The sequence below is a fragment of the Hypoxylon fragiforme genome, assembly GCF_022984875.1.
Source record: "Hypoxylon fragiforme strain CBS 206.31 chromosome Unknown GGS25scaffold_3, whole genome shotgun sequence".
Taxonomy (NCBI): domain Eukaryota; kingdom Fungi; phylum Ascomycota; class Sordariomycetes; order Xylariales; family Hypoxylaceae; genus Hypoxylon; species Hypoxylon fragiforme.
Genome location: NW_026054758.1, coordinates 2,147,120 through 2,166,392, shown reverse-complemented (window position 1 = coordinate 2,166,392; position 19,273 = coordinate 2,147,120). Strand labels below are relative to the sequence as shown.

Genomic DNA, 19,273 nt, shown 5'->3' with positions numbered 1-19,273 from the left:
CGGCTTGAATATGTCAAGGATTACTCGAATACGTCGAGGACGACACGCCGGGTACATACCTAGCGTGCCATGATAAAGGCTCAGGGAGTCGGCGACCGAGATAGCGTGCAAGTGCTCGAGTCTGATACTAGAATGCGGTACATGACTTGAGTTTAATGCGTTTGTGTCCTCATTAAGATCCGATTCCTTTATTTTTTTTTAGGAATGGGATCGCATGGGTAGAAAGAATCCTACTTACATGAAAGATCTGAGAACACCGAGGTGCCTAGAGTTGCATGTACAGGATGAAATAAAAAACGAAACGTATGATTATCTAATAAAGCGGACATGCCCAATTAGCTTTAAGGATATTGACGATGTGTACCTATTAAGCGTTGCCTCATCGATAAACTGAGACGTGGCAGGACTCTTAAGAGACCATAGGAAATCTACAGGTGGAGTCAGAGTTGACACAATCACGGGTATCCGGGAGTGGCCATACCATTATCACCGAAACAGCACATGTGGAGAGCAAGACTAAAGTCAAATATTTAGTACTACTGACGACTAATTACCTGGTTTGACCCTATTGTCAGCAGGCCCGCGAACAATCTCCTAGCTGGGTGATGGTCGGTACTGAAGCAAGATTAATTTCAGGTTTTAGTAGAACGGTACAGACGTTCGGATACGCGTGTTCCTCCGGAATGGGTATGCTATTGCAGAATCAGCGTGAAAAAGCATTTCAGTCATGACATTGCATGACTGGGCGGATGTCTTCGTGATTAAGTTTTGAATGGCGTTTACCAAATTGTTTGGCGAATAAAGAGGATCACGGATTCGGGTTCGCCTTCCTGGGGAAGGGGGGAGGGTTATCTATGACGGTAACTGACTTCGGATTAGGATACAAATTCAAGAGCTCTTGGACTATGGCTAAGACTTACAATGGAAATTCCTAAATCGGAAAAGGCCAGGCCAACGATTAGCATCTCAAATAGCCTTGGTACGAGAGAACAAACTGCTGTAGACTGCGTCCACAACAGGCGCGGCGCTAATCATGCGTCCACCGAAATAACGACCGTTGAGGCCCTTGATTGCGTTTTCGCCTCCCTGGACCTTGTCGAATTTGAGGTATATGTCGCCTTGCGAGTTCGGTTCGAGGGCAATATGGACCACATGGCCATATTTCTCTTCGGCTTCCTGTCGAACGTCATCCTCCAATTCTTTAATCCAGGCTTCACCTTCTTCCCTATAAAAAGATACCAGTTAGTACTTATCAAAATGAAAGAATATGGCGGGGGGGCACGTACTCAGAGGGGTCAAACATGTTGTGTAGAACAACACACCGGCTAGCCATGTTGACATTCACAGGTAGCGGTTTAGTTTCTGTCTTGGGCTTGAGAATCTGTCTCTCGTCGCGGGCTCCGTTGGATGTGTCATCGGTTCTAGCGAGTTTTCTCATCAATGCATCGCGACTATAGTTGTTAAAATTAACGCCTGCAACATCGGTGTCATCCAATGCGCTAGCACCAGTAGCTTTGTCGTTATCACGACCTCCTGCGCGATCAAATCCAGAGTTTTGCGGACCTCGTCCGCCAGCGCCGGAGAATGCGGATCCCTGATATGGTTGGTTTTGGCCCTGGAATCTCTGTAGGATATTGGCAGTTGATTCAGGAGTAAACTTATCGTTACCAAGACCAACACGAATTGGGCGACCGGCGAGGTCAAATCCATTCATTTTCTCGAGTGCTTCACGAGCCTGGTCAGCTTCACGGAACCTAGGAAAACTTGATTAGCAATGTTACAAGCCTGAAGAAAGATCCCGTGTCAACGTACTGTACAAACCCATAGCCACGACTACGGCCAGTATCATCTTTCTGTAGCTGGACAAATTCGAGTTCGCCGAAGGGTTCAAATACGTTTTGCAAATCCTGCTCAGTAATACTGAAGTGGATGTTGCCGACGTATAGACGATGGAACGGAATCGAATTTGCGTGAGAGCCGGAGCCTTCTGTAGTACGAACTTGTCGGTTCTTCTCAGCTTCGGTAAGCTGTACTATAACTGGGATACCTAGGAGTTTTTGACCTGTGAGCTGAAGTGCAGCAGTGACGGATTCTTCGTTTTTAAATTCAACGTAACCGACTCTGTTGTTGATGTTAACAATTAGTAAACAAGTATGTTAGGCTACCAACTGTAGTGCGGTGCTTACCCTTTAGACCTTCCACTGATACGGTCCTTGACGATTTGAGCCTCGTTAACGGGACCGACTTTCTCGAAAAACTCTTTAAGCTCTTTGGTGCGAAGACGTGCAGCTAGCTGTTGAACGAATACGGTACGGCGATCTCGCTCATCTTCGGTCAGTTGGGGAGTAGGATCCCGCTTAGGGGTGCGCCCTCCACGGGGCCTATCATCATCGCGGCTTCTGTAATGACTCCGGTCATCACGGACGCGATCTCGATCGCGATGGTCGTCTCTTGGTCGATAATGTCGGCGAGGAGATCGCGAGCGAGAGCGATCCCGAGCGCGACCACCACTCCGATAGAAATCGCCATCACCACCTCTGTGACGACGTGAGTGTCGACGCTCATCATCACGACTCCGGCTTCTGCGCCTACTCTTGTGACTACCTGCATCACTGCGTGGGGTGGCTGGGATATCTTCACCGCGGTCACGTCGTCCACGGTCGGTGCTACGGTCGCGTCTTCGGCCGGGACTGCGGTCTCGATCTCTACGGTCACTTCGGTCAGATTTTCCGCGCTCTTCGGAATCCTTAGACCGATTCTCCTTGATGTCACTTTTGCTAGTAGCAGTGGCATCAAGCAAGGCCTCGACGTCGAGGGTAGCCATCTTGAAAGCTTACAGTCGGTCAGAATTAAGTCGAGGGGGGTTTGGGGGATTGATAATTTGGGAATTAAAGGCAATGCAATACTAAATCCTTGTCCAGGATTGAGCAGATTAGATGGGATCGATAGTGAGGAAGAAGTACTTCACAAATCGATGAATGTTTAAAGTGAGAAGTGATAAGTTGACGTTAAACTGGAAGATGAGAAATGAGAGGGGTGGCAGGGGAGAGAGGATGCGCGCAAAAAAACGCTAGTGCGGCGCCTTGTCGGCAAAACTTTCCGTAGGTACCCTTGTATGTACTTGTACAGAACCTTGAATACATACCTAGGTACACATGCAGTTTAAAACTTCAAATCCTTGGCACTAACCTACTACAGTACATAGCCTCTACATGTAGGTTTGCACGCAGTAGCTAGCACGCAGTCACCGACTTACCGTGTGCTAGTGCATAACATGTATGAAGAAAAAAACATTATAACGTACTAGGTATGTATTTAAGAGAGTTCAAATGAGCAATGAGCATTGGTATGTAAGTACCTTACATACTTATAACAATGGACTCAAAAGCTTCAACTTGTCAAGGCTACGCGCGTGACAAAGATATTGTCAACGTGGAAATCAGACAACAAATGAACGACAACACTTCACCGACAACAAAGCAGTAAATACTCGATACTCAGTTATGTTAAAAAAAAGTTTAACACGAACGATTGGATATATATTACGAGTCGAGTGTGAATTAAGCTAGGTTAAGTATTTCCATGATCCCCTTTGTCATATAATCATCGAACGCCAGTAAAATCTGCCGAACCTCTACTCCTAGAATCTCTCATTCCTCATCCCAGTTGTTGCGTCATGCCCATTCATTCAAGAATACATAACGACATGCCCCGAGTAAGAATGAGCTTCTCCCGCTGAAGGTTGCGGCAATAATTAAGGTAAGGTATCTGGTATCTAGGCCGTCTTGACCACTGTCACCAGTTCCGTACCGAACACTTGGTCCCAGAAACGGCTAGTCACGCCGAAGCCTAGCTCGTAGTCGAGGAAGTGGTGGGCAAGGTGGTATTTCTTCAGGTCTTTGTACCAGAGAGGTAGGTTCTGGTGGTGGAGGAAATAGTGTGTCAAGTCGTAGCATACGTATCCGAAAATACCACCACAGTAAACAGCGGTTGCAATATACCAATCCCAGTAGAATATCGCATGTGCCAACTTCCAGAAGGGTGTTGCAAGCACCAGGAAGAGGGTCGGAGGCATCACTAAACGGTACTTGTCCATTGGCAGGTAGTGGTGGACGCCATGGAGAAGGAAATGGAGTGTGATTCCTACTCTGTTGTCTGGTAGGTAGCTAAGGGTTTGTATTAGCATGGAAGTTATAGTTGTCAACACGTAAATAATAAGACTTACTCGTCAAGGTGGAAAAGACATCGGTGCAATATGTACTCTATGAGAGTCCATAGTACTAAACCGAATCCCCAGCAAGTTGCCAGTCCTAATCTGGTTTCGATCCCTTGCGAAGCGAGGTAGGTACCGTATGCAACTGCAGGTAACCAGATGATAGGGACCAACCACCAGGGTGTTAGGCTGAGCGGCTCAAGGAAGTTTCCGAACAATGGCGCGGAAGCACCTCCTTTGTAGTGTCTCGGCCGATGAACCTGGTCGAGATAGAACCTTTTGGTAAAGCCGCCATACCACACCTGCATTAACAGAGGCTTGCTCAAGTCAAGGAACTTATGCTGCTTGTAGTCTGTGTTGAAGTCCGTTTCCTTGCTTAGATCCTCTTCGCAGGACATACCGGTCCGAGGATGAATAGTACGAGTGACTTCATCGTTGATTTGAGGATCCGCATTCTTTTTCTGTGCCTTTCCATTCGGTGCGAGCTTCCCTGTCACTAGAAATGCGACATGTGATTCCTCCAAGATCTCATACGCCGAATCGGAGTGCTTATGCGAGTCTTCATTCTTTAGGATATCTGTCACGTCCTTTCCGGCATATTCGAGGACCAAATCGGCACCACCGGGATGGGACTCGACGAAGTCGGATACATCGTAGACATTGGTACCGATGGTAACATAGCAATCGTCGGCCGTGTTATGAGACTCGACTTCGGCTTTAGTAAGGGTCGGCAGAGTTAGGCCGGGCATTGTCGCGGAGGATCTCAGATCAGGTAAAGGAGTGTGGGGGGGAAGTGTTGGGCAAAGAGCGGAGAGAGAGGCGGCTTAAGAAAAGTATTCCTAGGAGCCAAACAACTTCCTGCAGGGAAAAAATAAAAGGGAAGGGACGGAACGGAAGTGAAGTGAGAATAAAAGAACCTATGGAAACTAGTTCGGAGAGAAAAGGAGATATGTAATCAATCCAGGAGACGGCGGATTTAATAATGCATTAACTAGAGATTTATCGAATTTTTATAAAAAAAGGGGTCCAATCAGTTTGTTAGCTTCGAAAGAACCTAGAAAGAAACCTGGGAAGAAATAACCTTGAACCTTTAAACTTTCCTACTAATCAATACTAGAGACTAGAGTCCTACTAAAGTAGCTTTTTTGCCTTCGGTGGACGCGATCTGAGTGCTGACAGCCTGACAGTGGCGTTATCGGGGTATCGTTATCGTATGATAGCCCTGCTCACCCGGCTCCGTGGGATCCGCGATGTTTAATTTAATTAAGCACATGGGACCATTTCATTGTAATTCATACGCCATGCAATTTCATGTATAAATATTAGTCACCAGTTACGGAAACAGGGAAGTTACCTACATATGTAGTACTAACACTTGTGGTTAACATTCATGCAATTACATGAGTGTTACCTATAGGTCTTATATACATATTATATGTATGTACATATAGTATTGACATTGCTATGTGGCATGTGTAAATATGTAAACTTGAAGCAATAAACAAGCCATAACTACTACATACATCGTCATAATCAGGGATCCCTCTCATTCTATTCCTATTCATTCACATATAAAATAAATGCCTGGGTATCTCCTCTGAAAGTCCTACCTACCTATGTGCCCAGTACCTATGCTATGCTATGCTATTCCGTGTAAACAAATGCTGCTATCCCCAAAAAACTCCTGAGCCATGCATCGATGTAATCATGCTATTCTGCCATTTTCCGCCATAAATTATACGTAGCACGGCACCCTTTGCCTGTTTACAAAAAAGATGTCCTTATTCCAACCTCATGAGCTGACCCTCCTATATATTCTTTCCGCCTAACATGATCATGATCCTCAATCTTTTCTTCCTCACCTCTATGCGAATGTATGCCACATGTGATGAACAATCACCGTCGCAAAGTGGGCACTACCGTACATATGGTAGGAGGTATAAGCTCCATTCTCTAACCAGATAGTCCAGGCAAGTATCAATGAAGCTACCACCAGTGCCAATCCCAGATTCGCCCACGACGGGGCAAAAATCGACGGCGGCTTTCCGGTCTTCATTTGAGCCTCGACTTGCAGATCGGCGGCAAGTCGAATCGAAACAATGAGGCAGGCAATAATGGAACTAAGTGCAAGACTGGAGCCATACTGCTCTTGCGTGCGTAAAGCAGCAATCCAACCACCGAGTGCGATGATAAGGACGAGTAGCTCCACTGAACGCGTTACGCGATGACTCTGGGTATCCACCGCGCCGCCCTTTCCCCCGAAAATAATGCTTTTCGATGTTGTCGTTCGAGGCCTACGGTATCTCTCTTCCTCTGGATCTGGGCTAATGCTGAATGAGTTGGCGAACATGTTAGATAGGCCATCGCGGGGGTCATCTCTATCTTCTGGCGCAAAGAACTTGGGTTCGGAAATTTTGAAGTCCGACAAAGTGCCTAGACTCGAAGACCCCAAATCGAGAGGCCCTCTACTCGTGTTCTGAAAGAAGTTCTCTTTCTTCTCTTTGGGACTTTCTCGGATGAGTGGGCGCATAGGGGGGTTGCGTATTCTCTGTGCAGGACTAGTAGGCGCTGGAGGGACCTTGTACCATATTGGCCCGGATTTGGGCTCTATCGGGATATCACTAAACCGTGGGTTGGTATTCTTGACTTTGTATGGATTGTAGGAGCTGAAAGCTCGATGTTGTGAAGCGGACGGCGTCCAATCCATTTCTTCCTCGTACTGAACGATTTCGGGCTTCTTCGATTTCGGCTTTTCAACCCTAGCTGCGTCGGATAGGTTAAGAGAGCCAAGGCCAGGCTCGGGCAACTTGTTATCGTACGGTCTCCGGATTGGGCCACCGAACAACCCATTGCTTTCGGTAGTCGTTGGATGAGTATTCGAACTCCAAGGCGGATGCGCAGAATCGGCATGCGCTTTCGAAGATGATTGGGAAATCTCATCTAGTATGCTGCCTAGGTCATTTCGGTCTCTAGGTGCCTCTGGTTTGGTCTCTGGTGCCCTTGCTTTTTCTATCTTCGAATGACGTCGAAACAGAGGTGTCGTATCAGTACGGATAGAGTTCTTAGACGTGTAGTATACCTAGAGTATAGTGTTAGTCTAAGCCCACCCGTATGTAAGTTCCACATGTACTTACGAAGGTCATGAGCAGCGCTATGGCGAATTGTGCGCCCAGTTGTGCTGAGATTTGTAGCCCTTGCGAGGAACTATACTGAGCCATGGAGAGGCCGGCGTATCGTATCAGTAGGGTAAGCAATTGATATGTGTACCAATGCTTGAATCCCAGGTAATGCGCCGTGAAACCTCTGATAGTCTGCTTGAAACGTGGATTCCACGGAAGTGAGCATATGCCTAGGTTTATAGCCCATTGCATAAGCTGATTTGCGCTCAGGGGCAAACGATCATTGGCGAGCCTTTGTGCGCCTTTTAGGATCGTAACCATGCGCGAATCCGTGGCAGTTAACGTAAACTGGCTCATGGCAAGGGACCAAAGCATAGCGATATGCCATAAAAACTGAAGCGCAAAGCCAAGATACCATGTCCATTTTCCCATGAAATCAAAAACATCTAGGATTCCTCGCCTCTTGACTTCTTTCCTTTGTGATCGCGTACGAGCAATCATTCGGCGTAGATGATCGGTTTGCGCTGTGTAGCTAGCCTCGTTGAGTTTCTTTTCTACCTTTGGCTCGCAGTTTGCGCACATCTGAGGATATCGTTTCTCGAGGTCTTTTCGGAGGGCCCAATATTTTCTCTCCCGGGCGGCATATTCAACACTGTTATGGTCGTCCGGCCACTCAAATTGGGCTAGTGAATTCGTGAGCATATGCTGATTTCTTAAGCATATATCGCAGAACACTGGTTCTTCAAAACCTGATCCAACCGGTGATAATGATCGTGTCGGTGAGCGGAAACTTGACGCGCGAGGAATAGCGAACTGGACTTGACTGCGCTCTACAGGTAACGTCGCGGAGGGTGGATCGGTGATATCTCCATACTACAAACTGTTTAGCTTTGCAACCAAAAATCATCATATAAGCTCGAGCGCATGGTGTATTTACTTCGTCTAACCAATTTGTTGCTTCACAGTAGGCGCAAACAAATGAGTTTTGGCCCTCAAATCGTAGTTTGGATCTTCTTCCACAATAGAAGCAGCTCAAATACTTCCTCGACCGTAAGGTCGCCATGTTTGTTGAGATTTACCCAGTTTACCTATGAGCTGCAGAAAAGGAAAGATGCGGCCTTTTAGAAGTAAAAATTTGTATGACTGCAGATACTCGGGAGTTCAAGAAACAAGTATAAATTCGAAAGGAAGAAGTATTCCAAGGTATTCAATGGATCAAGATACCTAAGGTAGGCAGCCTAGGAGGAGAGGGATGAGATGCGGCACGTTTAAGACGCGTAAGGTGTCAAAACTGATGCCGCATGAGTATGTAGGTACTATATCAATATGTAAGTAAGGGAATAAAAAATTGACAACGGTTCTAGGTAGTTACATAATGTACGTGCATGCGGTTAGTAGGTAGTTACATATGTAGGTACATGTACGGAGTACAAAGCAACGCGTTTCCGTGTAGCCCGAGATAAGGATGATTCGATAAGTAGCCGCACGATGACGCTAAGCCTTTAAGGACATGCCCAAATAAATTCTATCTGTCTTATTGCTATGAACCCTGCATTAGGTAGACCCACATTCCTTTATGTGAACATTCAATGTGCAATCATCAACGTTGAATCGAACATTGAAGGTATGTACTTAGGTACCTAGACATCTTAAGCATTCAAGCATACCTAGTACCTAATACAAACGTTGACTGCTACACTTCGTTCACTCTTCTTTAAACATCACCAACGAATGAGATCAAGCTTACACAATAACCTCCATACCTTTCTGGAGTGTCTTCAAGGACACACGAAGACTCTGGAGTATGGTGGTTAAAGAATCACATGCATTGAAGAAGACAAAAAGGTAAGAACAATGCTTTCTTTGACATACATTATTTCATATCTTGAGAGTGATATACCGTTCTTTCCGGGAAGTTCTACTCCTGCATCCGGCCGAAACCCCTTAGATTGCCACGTGCGTCTCCGTCTCGATCGCCGAGTCAATCACGGCGCTCCTTCTTTGACAAATGCAAATGAGTCGTGAATCGCCAAAGACAATGTATACAATACGTGTAGCAACAGTGTTATCAAAATGAATTCCATTGACATATACTAAAACATATTCGTTTTAGTGACTTGCAGATCAGGATTGATTTATCAACAACATCCCAAAGTCAAGGCTAGGGAGCTAGCCAGTCGTCGGACAACATGGCCACCCAGCCGGGAAGTCCCATGACATGTCCCAGCCTGTCCTTTGAACCGTACCGTAAGCACCTATCTTGCGTTTCCAAAATGGAGGCGGCCAAAGATGGCATCCTGGCTGAAGACTCCCCGATATATGTCAAGTCGTACGCCAACCTCTTCTATCAGGTATTGGCTCTTATTGGCTATGCCCCTGCGAAGTTTGTGGCCGTAATGATATTGGGCATGGCCATTGCTTCCTGGCTCGGAGGCCTCTTAGGTGTTGTCGGTTTCATTGTGGTGAGCATGGGCAATTGAACTCGGCTATTTATACTTACTAATGCTTGGATAGTATCGCCACGTGGCTCTAGTGATCCAACGCCGTAGAAAGATAAGAGATGGATCGTACTTGCCCGGTCAGTATGGGCTCAAGAAGTCGACGGATGTCCCTCATTACACCTTGATTGTATGCGGATCAGGTGGCCACACGGGCGAGATGATTCGAATGTTGTCACGCAGCATTCAGCACGAGGCCCTCGCTCACCGACGATGGGCCGTCGGCCGCGGTGATGAGTTGAGTTTCAGTAAGGTCATAGACTTCGAAACCCGTCTTTCGATGAACTTCGCCTCGAAAGGCTGGGAGCCTGGTACATTCGATATTATGTCCTTTCCCCGCGCTCGTGCCGTCCATCAGAGCTGGCTCACCACACCCTTCACTGCAGTCTTGTGCGTTGTGGAAATCATCCGCATTCTGCTTGAACAACCCTCTGGCAAAAGTATCGACTTCGCGTATCCCGGCGTAGTCGTTAGTGACGGCCCAGGTTCCGGATTCCTGTTCATATTAGTCGCCCACATTTTGAAGGTCTTGCAGCTCGTCCCTTCGGATTACATGCAAACTATCTTCATCGAAAGCTGGGCCCGAGTGGGCCGTCTAAGCCTCTCTGGACGTCTGGCTGATCTCTTGGGGATTGCCGATATGTTTATCGTCCATTATCGTCCCCTTGCCCGGAAGAATCACCGAGTCTTTAGTCAGAACATGATCGCGATGCCGCGAATTCCCACCCTCCCGACGGATTAAGCTACCGCATACTCGCATCACGAAGGTACCAAAGTGCGTACCTAGACTCACTCTGCAATACCTACCTAGCAGCTACAGCAGCTAACTATCTCATAGTTTGGGCATGATGAGGCACATTGATAGCCACCTCAGCGCAGAATACTATCAGCGTTAATACTAGCTAATCGGGAGGGATTCCTTCGTGTGTCTTAATGATGAACCGAAGGAGGTCATTATGTGGACTAACGGAACAGGTCTTTGAGGACCAGTGCTACGTGAGGCTCGCTCATAGTTATGGTAGTAAAACACGATTAATTTCCCATGAACATCACATAGCTGCCCCCCCTTCTTCTGACTAATGTGGCAAGTGTAAAGTGCTATCCTTACCCACTCCATTTCCTCTCCTCATCTGGTGATAAGTAGCCTTCGCCCATCACATAGCCTTGTAGACAAAGTCCATCCGTCTCATTTTTTAATCAGTCATGCGTTGCGCTGGCCTATATAACCAGGTACCTAGGTAGGTAACCAAGGTTAGTATTAGATGTAGCACGTTATAAATGTGACATGGACATGAAGCCGAATCATATATTGTGTTTATATTGCTCTAGGTTAGACGTGTAAGATTCTCTTCCGCCTCTGGACATCTCTACCTTCCATCTATCACCACGTTCTATCTTAAACTTGGAACTCATATCTGCTTCTGAGTTGCCTGGATCCTTAGGCATCTCGATAACATTCAGCTCTTACATGACCAGTAGTCATCACACCCACACAACCCCAACTCCCATAACCCCCCCTTTCATCGCATTCTCCCTTAGGGCAACCTAAATGGCAGCCTCCGATGCAAGCGCATACAGATCTCCACAAGATCCTTCTCATTCTGCGCATTGAGCACGCCATGCCTCACCAAGAAATCCACCAGCGCCGCCGCCGAGTCGGCCTTGAACTCCCCCCTCAACAGCGCCGTCTGCACCTCCTCGACCGTCATCAGATAAAACTCATCCACCTCGTCATCATTCGGCGTCGGAATCACGTCGGGCGGCAGCTCGAGGTCGTGGGTGTAGATGACGAGGGGCACGACGAGCCCCTTCTCGCCGGGAAACCCGTCGGCGGCGGAGGAGGTGGCGTTGATGTAGGTGAGGGCGCCGGCGGGGCGGACGCGCTCGCGCACGAGGGCTTCGGGCAGCGAGGCCTCCTCGTCCGCCTCGTGCACCATGGTCTCGAGCGGGGTGGAGCCCGCTTTGATGCCGCCTGCGACGGTGACGTCGAGCTTGCCGGGGCCCGTGTACAGGTGGGCCGCGCGACGGGGGATCCAGAGCTTCATCTTCTTCTTCTTCGTAGTGGATCCGTCGTCGTGGTCGGACGTGTACGCTATGATGTACGCGCCGCGACCGGTGATGCCGAAGAGGGCGGACGCGAAGCGCTCCAGGTGGATCGGGTGCTTGGCGCTCACGATGGAGAAGGGCTCGCTGTGCTTGCCGGCTATGACGTGGAAGAGGTCCTGCTCAATGCATTCGTCGATCAGCTCTTGGAAGGCCAGGTTGACCGCGCCCGCGGGGTCGGTTCCATTGGATGAGTCTAGGACTGTGACACTTCGCCCGGGACTGTTGTGATTGACATGGAAACGGGGGGTCCATGGCATCTTCTGGACTGTCTCCGGCAGGAGATATCCATGTGGCTGGTCATCATCGGGTAGGAATAATTGATAATATACCTCTGAAGGCACGATATCATATGGAAAGCTTGAGAGCGGTATTAATATTGCATACTATGTAGCTTAGGTACCTAGGTAGGTTAGGTATCTTGGGAGATGGACACGATGCTCACTTGTCGCATGATTCGATTAAGGAGAGGTAAGTCCTCTCCTTGGCATGATCGGCCATAGTTCTAGTTTTAAATCTGGTTCTGGTTCTGGTTTTAACTCTGATGGATCTTGGGTTTAAAGAACGGTGTATGTGCTCAGTACCCTAGGTAGGAACCTATGGAGATACCCTCAGTGCTCCAGATGCCCTATAAATGATTTGTATTACTGTATTACTGTGTACTACCCTACATATGTAGGTATGTATTGTACCTACCTAGTAGGTAGTTAGGTATGTAAGCTGTAGTTACTAGTTAATATCCATGTAACATCTAAAAAGCATGTAATGTGGGGTATATATAACCAGATCCGCCGCTGTATTCCAACAGGAAGGTTTACCGTGGTCCTCACCGTTTCTCACCGCAGCTGCCTTGCTTGTAACATTAAATATGATTATCAAATTTGATTATCAAACATACTAAGCTACTAGGTAATGATGTACACTTCTTGACATGTTTTTACTTCCAGTAACGACGCTCGAGCCGCGTAAACGCATCGACTCTGATGTAGCAGCCACTTTAAGCGCATATGCAGGTACCCGCACCCCCTGGTATCGGATCATTCCCATCTTCTTTCAGTCATGTTACACAACTTGACACTTAATATACACTTTCATCAAACATTCAACTGATCTCTACCTTAATCTTCCTACATAATCTACATATAACATTAAACACTGAACATTGAACATTAAACATACATACTTATACATACATCAATCATACCCAAGTAGATGTAGTCTTGCTAATATATAGGTATCATCTCATTGATGTTCCTCATACATAATACATTTCCTCATGTTTCTACATACCATACCATAATAGTACATACGTACACTCTTCATTCATTTTAATATAAGTTGCTGGAAAACATACCTTCTTATTACCTTCTTGTTACCTTCTTACTACCTTCTTACTACCTCCTTACCTAATAAATCAGATGGACGATTATCCGGATGTGCCTTCGTCAAAGGCAATGCTAGCCACGGCGTTGGCAAAAGCAAACACGGCAGTTCAACTGGATAGCACTCAATCTTACGAATTCGCACGAAAATACTACGAAGAGAGTTGCGGGCTTCTCTCAAAACTCATCAACAGAGTCCCCAAAAAGGAGGACAGAGATAAACTAATAACCATTGTGAGTTGATACATGTGTAGATGTCACAATGATGAAACACGTAACGACCACAACACTAACGCTCATGCTATAGCGTCAAACATATCTTAATCGAATAGAACAGCTAAAAGCGCGTTGCATATCAAGGGGGTCGTCGTAATCAGGGAAAACGGGCATTGCATTTTTGGCGTCAAGGAGCATTCAGGGCTGTTTATATAAGCATCAAGCGAGTAGGATATACCACCGTCATGTCTAGGTTAATGGCATCAGGCATCGAAAGTCCAGGGTTGAGTAGCAAGGGCTATCTCATAAGCATGTGGGATTTGTACAGTTGTGTTACATCGCATATATAGGATATCGCTATCGAACCTATTTTCATTTGGTAACTTCTGCGACTGGCTCTTCGGCGGTGACTTCGTCCAGATCGATTTTCTCAGCTTCTTCCTCTTCATTTCCGAAGCTGGTGTAAGCCTGGCTCTGCTCCACTTGGATAGAGTCGATCTGTTTGCGGGCCCATTTCTTCCATTTCTCGTACTGCACGTCTTCGAGGTCCATACCAACTTGTAAGAAGGACTTGCCAAAATAAGCGCCCGTCATTTGAGCCTCTTCCTTGGCTATCCTCCGCTCGATCTCCTCCTCCTGTCGTAGCGCATAGAACTCTCGTCGTACTGCGTCATATGCCTTTTCTTTCGTCATGCCCGGCACATTGTGCATCACCCATAACTGACGTTGAACGACACTAAAATGAAGTATATGGTTAATGTATATCTTCAACTGAATTCACGCACTTGGCTCCATGAATAGGTAGGCACTTACGACTCGCCGCATAGCGGCATGCCTGGCTGTATCAAACCCTTGGACCAGTCATATCTTTGCAAATCTTTTCCATCCATCTCAATAATCATGCGCGGCCTCGCCAGTTCCCAAGGGTGGTCCTGATAGAATGTGCTCCGCAGCTCGTCTTCTTCATATACCAACTCTTGCGGCTGGAACAATCTGCTCGGCCTCCTCGTCTTCGGATTGGGGGTTTTGTGTTGAGGGGGTATCGGTCTTACGAGTGTCTCGGAGGGCGGTATCGACTCGACCACTTTGTACCATACTGGTTGCTGGACCTTGACATTCGGGAAGATGCGATGGTTCATTAACGTCGTTACTGTCTGATACACCCTGCCGGGGATGACCTGTCGTTGACCACCCATAGTGCTGCGCACTTGGGACTGTACGTCCTGAACCACGTACAAGCAGCAAAACTTGGCGAAATTGGCTTTGCGTTGGGGATTCGCAGAAGTCGCAATGAAGTGAAGCTTGGGGCTTTACTAGCATGCAAGTTTTGAATCTGAGAAAATCAATTGGCAATTCAAATGTTGCTTGGTCTTAAGTTCAAAGGGGATAATATGGGCCGTCCCTGAATATGGGCCGTGGGGCTGGCCCTTACTGCTTTAAGTAAGGCTCTTACTACTTTAAGTAAGAAGCGGTACATTCTGGGAAGCGAAACGAGCTTTTTTAGTTAATGTGATTGGTTGAAATAGCTTCGCAGTCAACCAATGAAATCAAGGAGCTAGCACAACTTAGGTTTAGCTCAGTTCTAATTCTCAATTTGGATCAAAACGTCCCTAAGGTCCGAGCTTTGGCAGACTCTTTGAAGGGCCATGTGTGAAACAGTAATATTAATACTGTGCCAGACTGTATAAATCAGCCAATTAAATAAGTTCAAAATTACAATAATTATTATGTAATAAAATGCTCGCATCACGTGACACTCAAGATTTATACAGGTTTCATAATATTGCATAATTACGTACCTAATCTTGGTGCGCTAAGCGCCGCTAGTCCGGAGCCTTTAGTACACACCAATTTTCAACCTGGTGCGATTAATTCAATTTAAGGTCAAATCTCTATTTAAAAATACAGATCAATAGCCCTTAATTAGAGCTTTTGAATTTGCCAGGTTGCACGACTTCAACGTTATTATTGCAGAAGTTGTTTGATACTTAAACTGGTAGCGGTACCGCGTACGGACCCATAGAGCCATATGCATCTAATGTTTTTGTACTCTTAAAGTAATCATCCAATTGAAATTATCCGATAAAAATCATCTTAGTAAGCCGATAAGAATAAGCCCTTTCATTGGCTAAAAGATAAAATGGAAAATATCAAAAAATACATAGAATTTATGTGGCCTTCTTAAATTTTATTGGCCAACTTGGCCCCACGGCCCATATTCAGGGACGGCCCATATTATCCCCTTTGAACTTAGTGCTCAGGCGCTATAGTACATACATGGTAGTGGGGTCCTCAATAGGCTGGGGCAACTGATTATTCCGGTACCGACGTCACTAAAGGTACTTGCTCGACAGGTATTTTGACATGAATATTTTGTACCTCAAGGCCCTTGTAGCGTAGTAAAAGCTTAGTGGGGTATGCTATAAAGTACTTTTTAGAATACTTGAGTAGCAAGTTCTTGTAGAGCATTGAAGCTTCAATGTTGATAAAGATCCCTGCACTTTTTTTTTGAATTTTATTTTTACCAATCGCTTTTTTTCTCGAAATGCTTTAGAGTATCCGGCGACCCTTGTCCATTCAATTACCTCTTAAAAACTTCAAATTGCTGGACTTCATAATACCCCCACCACGTCTTCGTCATACTTTAATCGTCAAGCCCATAGAGAAGCTGTGATGACCAGACCAACATGCGGGACAGCTCATGAGAATCCTTACTCGAATTGACGGGTCGATTTCCGGCGCAACTCTCTCCTTTCGACTCTTGCCAGGCTTGAGTTCCACACCCTCGCCATATGGTTCAATAATACGCCATGAAGATAAGGATGACCTTGGCCATGGCTTGCTCGTTCCCATCAACCGCTGTTGTACATTGGCGCCCCAGAAAAGGCATGGGGCTTCATACTCTTTCATACAGAGAAGATATTACAACACCACGGTAGTAACATGCCGGCGCTTCATGTCCAGCTACTTTTGCTCAAATATGTACCCTAGTCGCAAATGGAATCATACGGCCGCAAGTACTGCTGAACCCATTGAACCCGCTGAACCCACTGAACCTGCTGAACCTGTCTCGTCATCCCAAGAGCGTCGATCAAAGCATGAGCTCCTCGATCTGGTTGACCAATATGATGATACCCCGGTAGAGGAGCACCTTACGTTCCTGAAAGACCCTTACCTGCGAAGATATGCCCCCGCCGATGGCCCTAATCTTGAGGTATCGGATAGAGAGGAAGATGAGAACCTTCAGTCTGTCGACCCTAGGCAAAGATTGGATCCCGAATTATCGGAGACAGTCCGAAGGTTGCGAGAAGCTGTGTCTATTAAGCTCAGGCGTCCTCCAAAAATGGAGCTGGACGAAATATATGAGCTGTATCTATTACTTCCCGAGCCTCGGATGACATATATATCAGCTTTTTTAAGACACCAACTGCTCGCTGTGCTAGGCATGACGGAACGAAAGGATCCAAAGTCAATGCTACGGTATTTTGCTGTAGTGACGGACGTGAAGAACAGCGGGTTTCCCCTGACTTTGATTGAATGGAATACCGCATTATCCTTCGCCAGTCGATATGTTGGCAGATCAACCGAGGTGGAACTCGAGGCAGCGCTTCACCTGTGGCGTGAAATGGAACACGTCGCCGGCATCCGAGCATCCGAAGTTACCTTCAACATCCTCTTCGACGTTGCATCGAAGGCTAGAAAACTAGACCTCGCCGAGATGATCTACCAGGAGATGATCACCCGTGGCTTCTCATTCAATCGGTATCACCACGTTAGTCTAATCCACTTCTTTGGACTTAGGCAAGACACCAGCGGACTGAGGGCTGCCTATAGGGAGATGGTAAACGCGGGCGAAGTAATTGACTCTACTGTGCTTAATTGCGTTATATCTGGTCTCCTATTATCCGGAGAGGAAGACTCCGCTTTGAGAGTTTACCAAAAAATGACGAATTCGAATCGGGAGTTAGAGCATATACCGGATCGTGACTATACGATGCAGAAAAATATAACCAAGGTGCTCATGATGTTTGCAAGAATCGGGAAAACGCACCCTGATATGCGCCCAAATTTTCAGAAAACTGCGTTGATATCTCCGGACTTGCAGACGTATCGCCTCCTCATCAACCACTTCGGATGCAGACTAGGTAGTTTGCCAAGGGTCGTACAATTTCTTGACGAGATGAAGATGTTCAACGTCCCAGTCCACGGTGCCATCTTTCTTGCCATGTTCAAGGGATTCGGCAAGCATGGGGGGCCCGGATCGGACTGGTCATCGGAAAGATTGTTCAGCGTATGGAATGCTTTCCTAAGCGCACTGGATGCTGACTCAGAAGGATTGCATATCAACACGTGGATGGCAATGGCTATCCTCACGGCCTTTTCCCGATTCTCATCCAAAGATCATATCCTTGATATATATGAGACGCTGAGATCCAAGTGGGACCTAGACGCAACGAACTCACAATTCATGATAGATTTTTTGAAACGACTCACGCAGCAGGGTGGCTACCGCCCTCGACATATGGGTGTAATTTTATGATAGGGGAAACTTGGATCTGGCGAGATAGATATACATCAGCAGCTGGGTAGGGTGCCATCCATGGATGGTTGAATGATACCAACTTTGTATGAAAAGTTAAAAGAGGCATATTTATAATAATATGATGAGACTATGCTACTCAAAATGAACCCGATAAAGACCGATAATCATGCTATGAACGTCCCTAATGTGAGAACTCGAACTGATTTGCTCAAATATTAGGCTTAGGCTTCGAGATGGCGCAAGTTGGGCTTAGTCACTTGCCTCTACAATCATTCATTCGAGGGTTAGCCTTTTCCATATTGTAGTGTGAGTAAGACTAGTTCAACACTACTATGACGACAAGCATTGAATCGATTGTTAAAAACAAATGTAATTGTACTTTGGCGACGGTCTCAATGTGTACTGCCAACTATATGTACAAGTTGCATCGTGCTCTTCGTCACCCACAGCATAGCTGGAAATATGCAACCTCAGGGTGTTTCCTAGCCTATCTCGCCCAAGCCCAAACTATAATTTGGTTACTTAAGCCTTGGGCTTCTTGATTTGCCAGACTATATATATGTAAAAGTAGGTTAGTGGCTGGTACCATACACTCTATGATGTCTCGTCTGATTCATATATGAGAAAAGAAAAGGTTCGGGGAAATAACGCACCGCAAATGCCGAAGGGGGCAAAGAAGCCAGTGGCCATGTAGGCCCAGTATCGGAAAGCGAAGAACCGGGTCTTGGTGTTGAAGGGCAAGTTAGAGCGAGGACCCTCGGGGTAGTGGTAAGGCGACGATAGACGAGCGCGGGTTGCGTGGAATGCACGGCTGCTGATGAGAGAGGTGATGCGCGGGCTGGCGCGGGCAATAGGTTCGGCGAACATCTGATTTGTGTTGATTAGCTTCTTTGAGATTTTTATATCAGTGAACTGGTATTTCATACCTTGATGATTATGATTGCGCCAATTCAAGGAGAGGAGATGTCTGAAGCTTTAGATGTTTTAAAACTTGAAATGGATCGAACGATGATAAGTTCCTCCTCGGTACTAAACTAACTATGTATAATTCGTTCGGATGTTCTTCGGTTGACGTGACTACCCCAAAATATTTGAAGCATAGTGGATCACGATTGCCGGGTCTTAACTAAGTTTTCACCGCCTGCCTTTTACTTTAGTCTGCCCCACACCTTCGGTTTTTCTGCCATTCAAGACCCAGT

General features: G+C 46.5%; 9 protein-coding genes across 9 annotated transcripts; 3 read left to right on the top strand and 6 right to left on the bottom strand.

The window, feature by feature from the left end:
• Window positions 1–966: 966 nt before the first annotated feature.
• GGS25DRAFT_519541 (splicing factor, CC1-like protein) lies at window positions 967–2,824 on the bottom strand (the record flags this gene model as incomplete). The annotated part of the gene is made up of 4 exons (XM_049263719.1): window positions 967–1,225; window positions 1,287–1,754; window positions 1,813–2,121; window positions 2,187–2,824. The coding sequence occupies 4 exons, from the start codon at window positions 2,822–2,824 to the stop codon at window positions 967–969; spliced, it is 1,674 nt and encodes a 557-aa protein (XP_049119013.1).
• A 693-nt stretch (window positions 2,825–3,517) lies between these two features.
• Window positions 3,518–5,586, bottom strand: GGS25DRAFT_481938 (inositolphosphorylceramide-B C-26 hydroxylase). The gene is made up of 2 exons (XM_049260238.1): window positions 4,226–5,586; window positions 3,518–4,166 (listed from the first exon to the last, which is right to left on the bottom strand). The coding sequence occupies exons 1-2, from the start codon at window positions 4,960–4,962 to the stop codon at window positions 3,776–3,778; spliced, it is 1,128 nt and encodes a 375-aa protein (XP_049119012.1). The 5' UTR covers window positions 4,963–5,586; the 3' UTR covers window positions 3,518–3,775.
• A 341-nt stretch (window positions 5,587–5,927) lies between these two features.
• Window positions 5,928–8,475, bottom strand: GGS25DRAFT_187235 (Ima1 N-terminal domain-containing protein). Its single transcript, XM_049256686.1, has 3 exons — window positions 8,270–8,475; window positions 7,348–8,205; window positions 5,928–7,292 (listed from the first exon to the last, which is right to left on the bottom strand). The coding sequence occupies exons 1-3, from the start codon at window positions 8,393–8,395 to the stop codon at window positions 6,078–6,080; spliced, it is 2,199 nt and encodes a 732-aa protein (XP_049119011.1). The 5' UTR covers window positions 8,396–8,475; the 3' UTR covers window positions 5,928–6,077.
• A 428-nt stretch (window positions 8,476–8,903) lies between these two features.
• Window positions 8,904–10,877, top strand: GGS25DRAFT_481931 (glycosyltransferase family 1 protein). The gene is made up of 3 exons (XM_049260237.1): window positions 8,904–9,177; window positions 9,446–9,794; window positions 9,847–10,877. Exons 2-3 carry the CDS (start codon window positions 9,522–9,524, stop codon window positions 10,570–10,572), a joined length of 999 nt encoding a protein of 332 aa, XP_049119010.1. The 5' UTR covers window positions 8,904–9,177; window positions 9,446–9,521; the 3' UTR covers window positions 10,573–10,877.
• Window positions 10,878–11,360: 483 nt separating this feature from the next.
• GGS25DRAFT_481928 (uncharacterized protein) lies at window positions 11,361–12,831 on the bottom strand. Its single transcript, XM_049260236.1, has 2 exons — window positions 12,379–12,831; window positions 11,361–12,293 (listed from the first exon to the last, which is right to left on the bottom strand). The coding sequence occupies exons 1-2, from the start codon at window positions 12,432–12,434 to the stop codon at window positions 11,366–11,368; spliced, it is 984 nt and encodes a 327-aa protein (XP_049119009.1). The 5' UTR covers window positions 12,435–12,831; the 3' UTR covers window positions 11,361–11,365.
• A 144-nt stretch (window positions 12,832–12,975) lies between these two features.
• Window positions 12,976–13,848, top strand: GGS25DRAFT_481927 (uncharacterized protein). Its single transcript, XM_049260235.1, has 2 exons — window positions 12,976–13,549; window positions 13,623–13,848. Exons 1-2 carry the CDS (start codon window positions 13,352–13,354, stop codon window positions 13,686–13,688), a joined length of 264 nt encoding a protein of 87 aa, XP_049119008.1. The 5' UTR covers window positions 12,976–13,351; the 3' UTR covers window positions 13,689–13,848.
• Window positions 13,849–14,880, bottom strand: GGS25DRAFT_481924 (mitochondrial ribosomal protein). The gene is made up of 2 exons (XM_049260234.1): window positions 14,345–14,880; window positions 13,849–14,267 (listed from the first exon to the last, which is right to left on the bottom strand). Exons 1-2 carry the CDS (start codon window positions 14,725–14,727, stop codon window positions 13,904–13,906), a joined length of 747 nt encoding a protein of 248 aa, XP_049119007.1. The 5' UTR covers window positions 14,728–14,880; the 3' UTR covers window positions 13,849–13,903.
• Window positions 14,881–15,906: 1,026 nt separating this feature from the next.
• Window positions 15,907–18,202, top strand: GGS25DRAFT_481923 (uncharacterized protein). Its single transcript, XM_049260233.1, has one exon. It carries the CDS (start codon window positions 16,233–16,235, stop codon window positions 18,069–18,071), a length of 1,839 nt encoding a protein of 612 aa, XP_049119006.1. The 5' UTR covers window positions 15,907–16,232; the 3' UTR covers window positions 18,072–18,202.
• GGS25DRAFT_481920 (uncharacterized protein) lies at window positions 18,203–19,152 on the bottom strand. The gene is made up of 4 exons (XM_049260232.1): window positions 19,001–19,152; window positions 18,728–18,941; window positions 18,336–18,625; window positions 18,203–18,273 (listed from the first exon to the last, which is right to left on the bottom strand). The coding sequence occupies exons 2-3, from the start codon at window positions 18,939–18,941 to the stop codon at window positions 18,597–18,599; spliced, it is 243 nt and encodes an 80-aa protein (XP_049119005.1). The 5' UTR covers window positions 19,001–19,152; the 3' UTR covers window positions 18,203–18,273; window positions 18,336–18,596.
• Window positions 19,153–19,273: the final 121 nt, after the last annotated feature.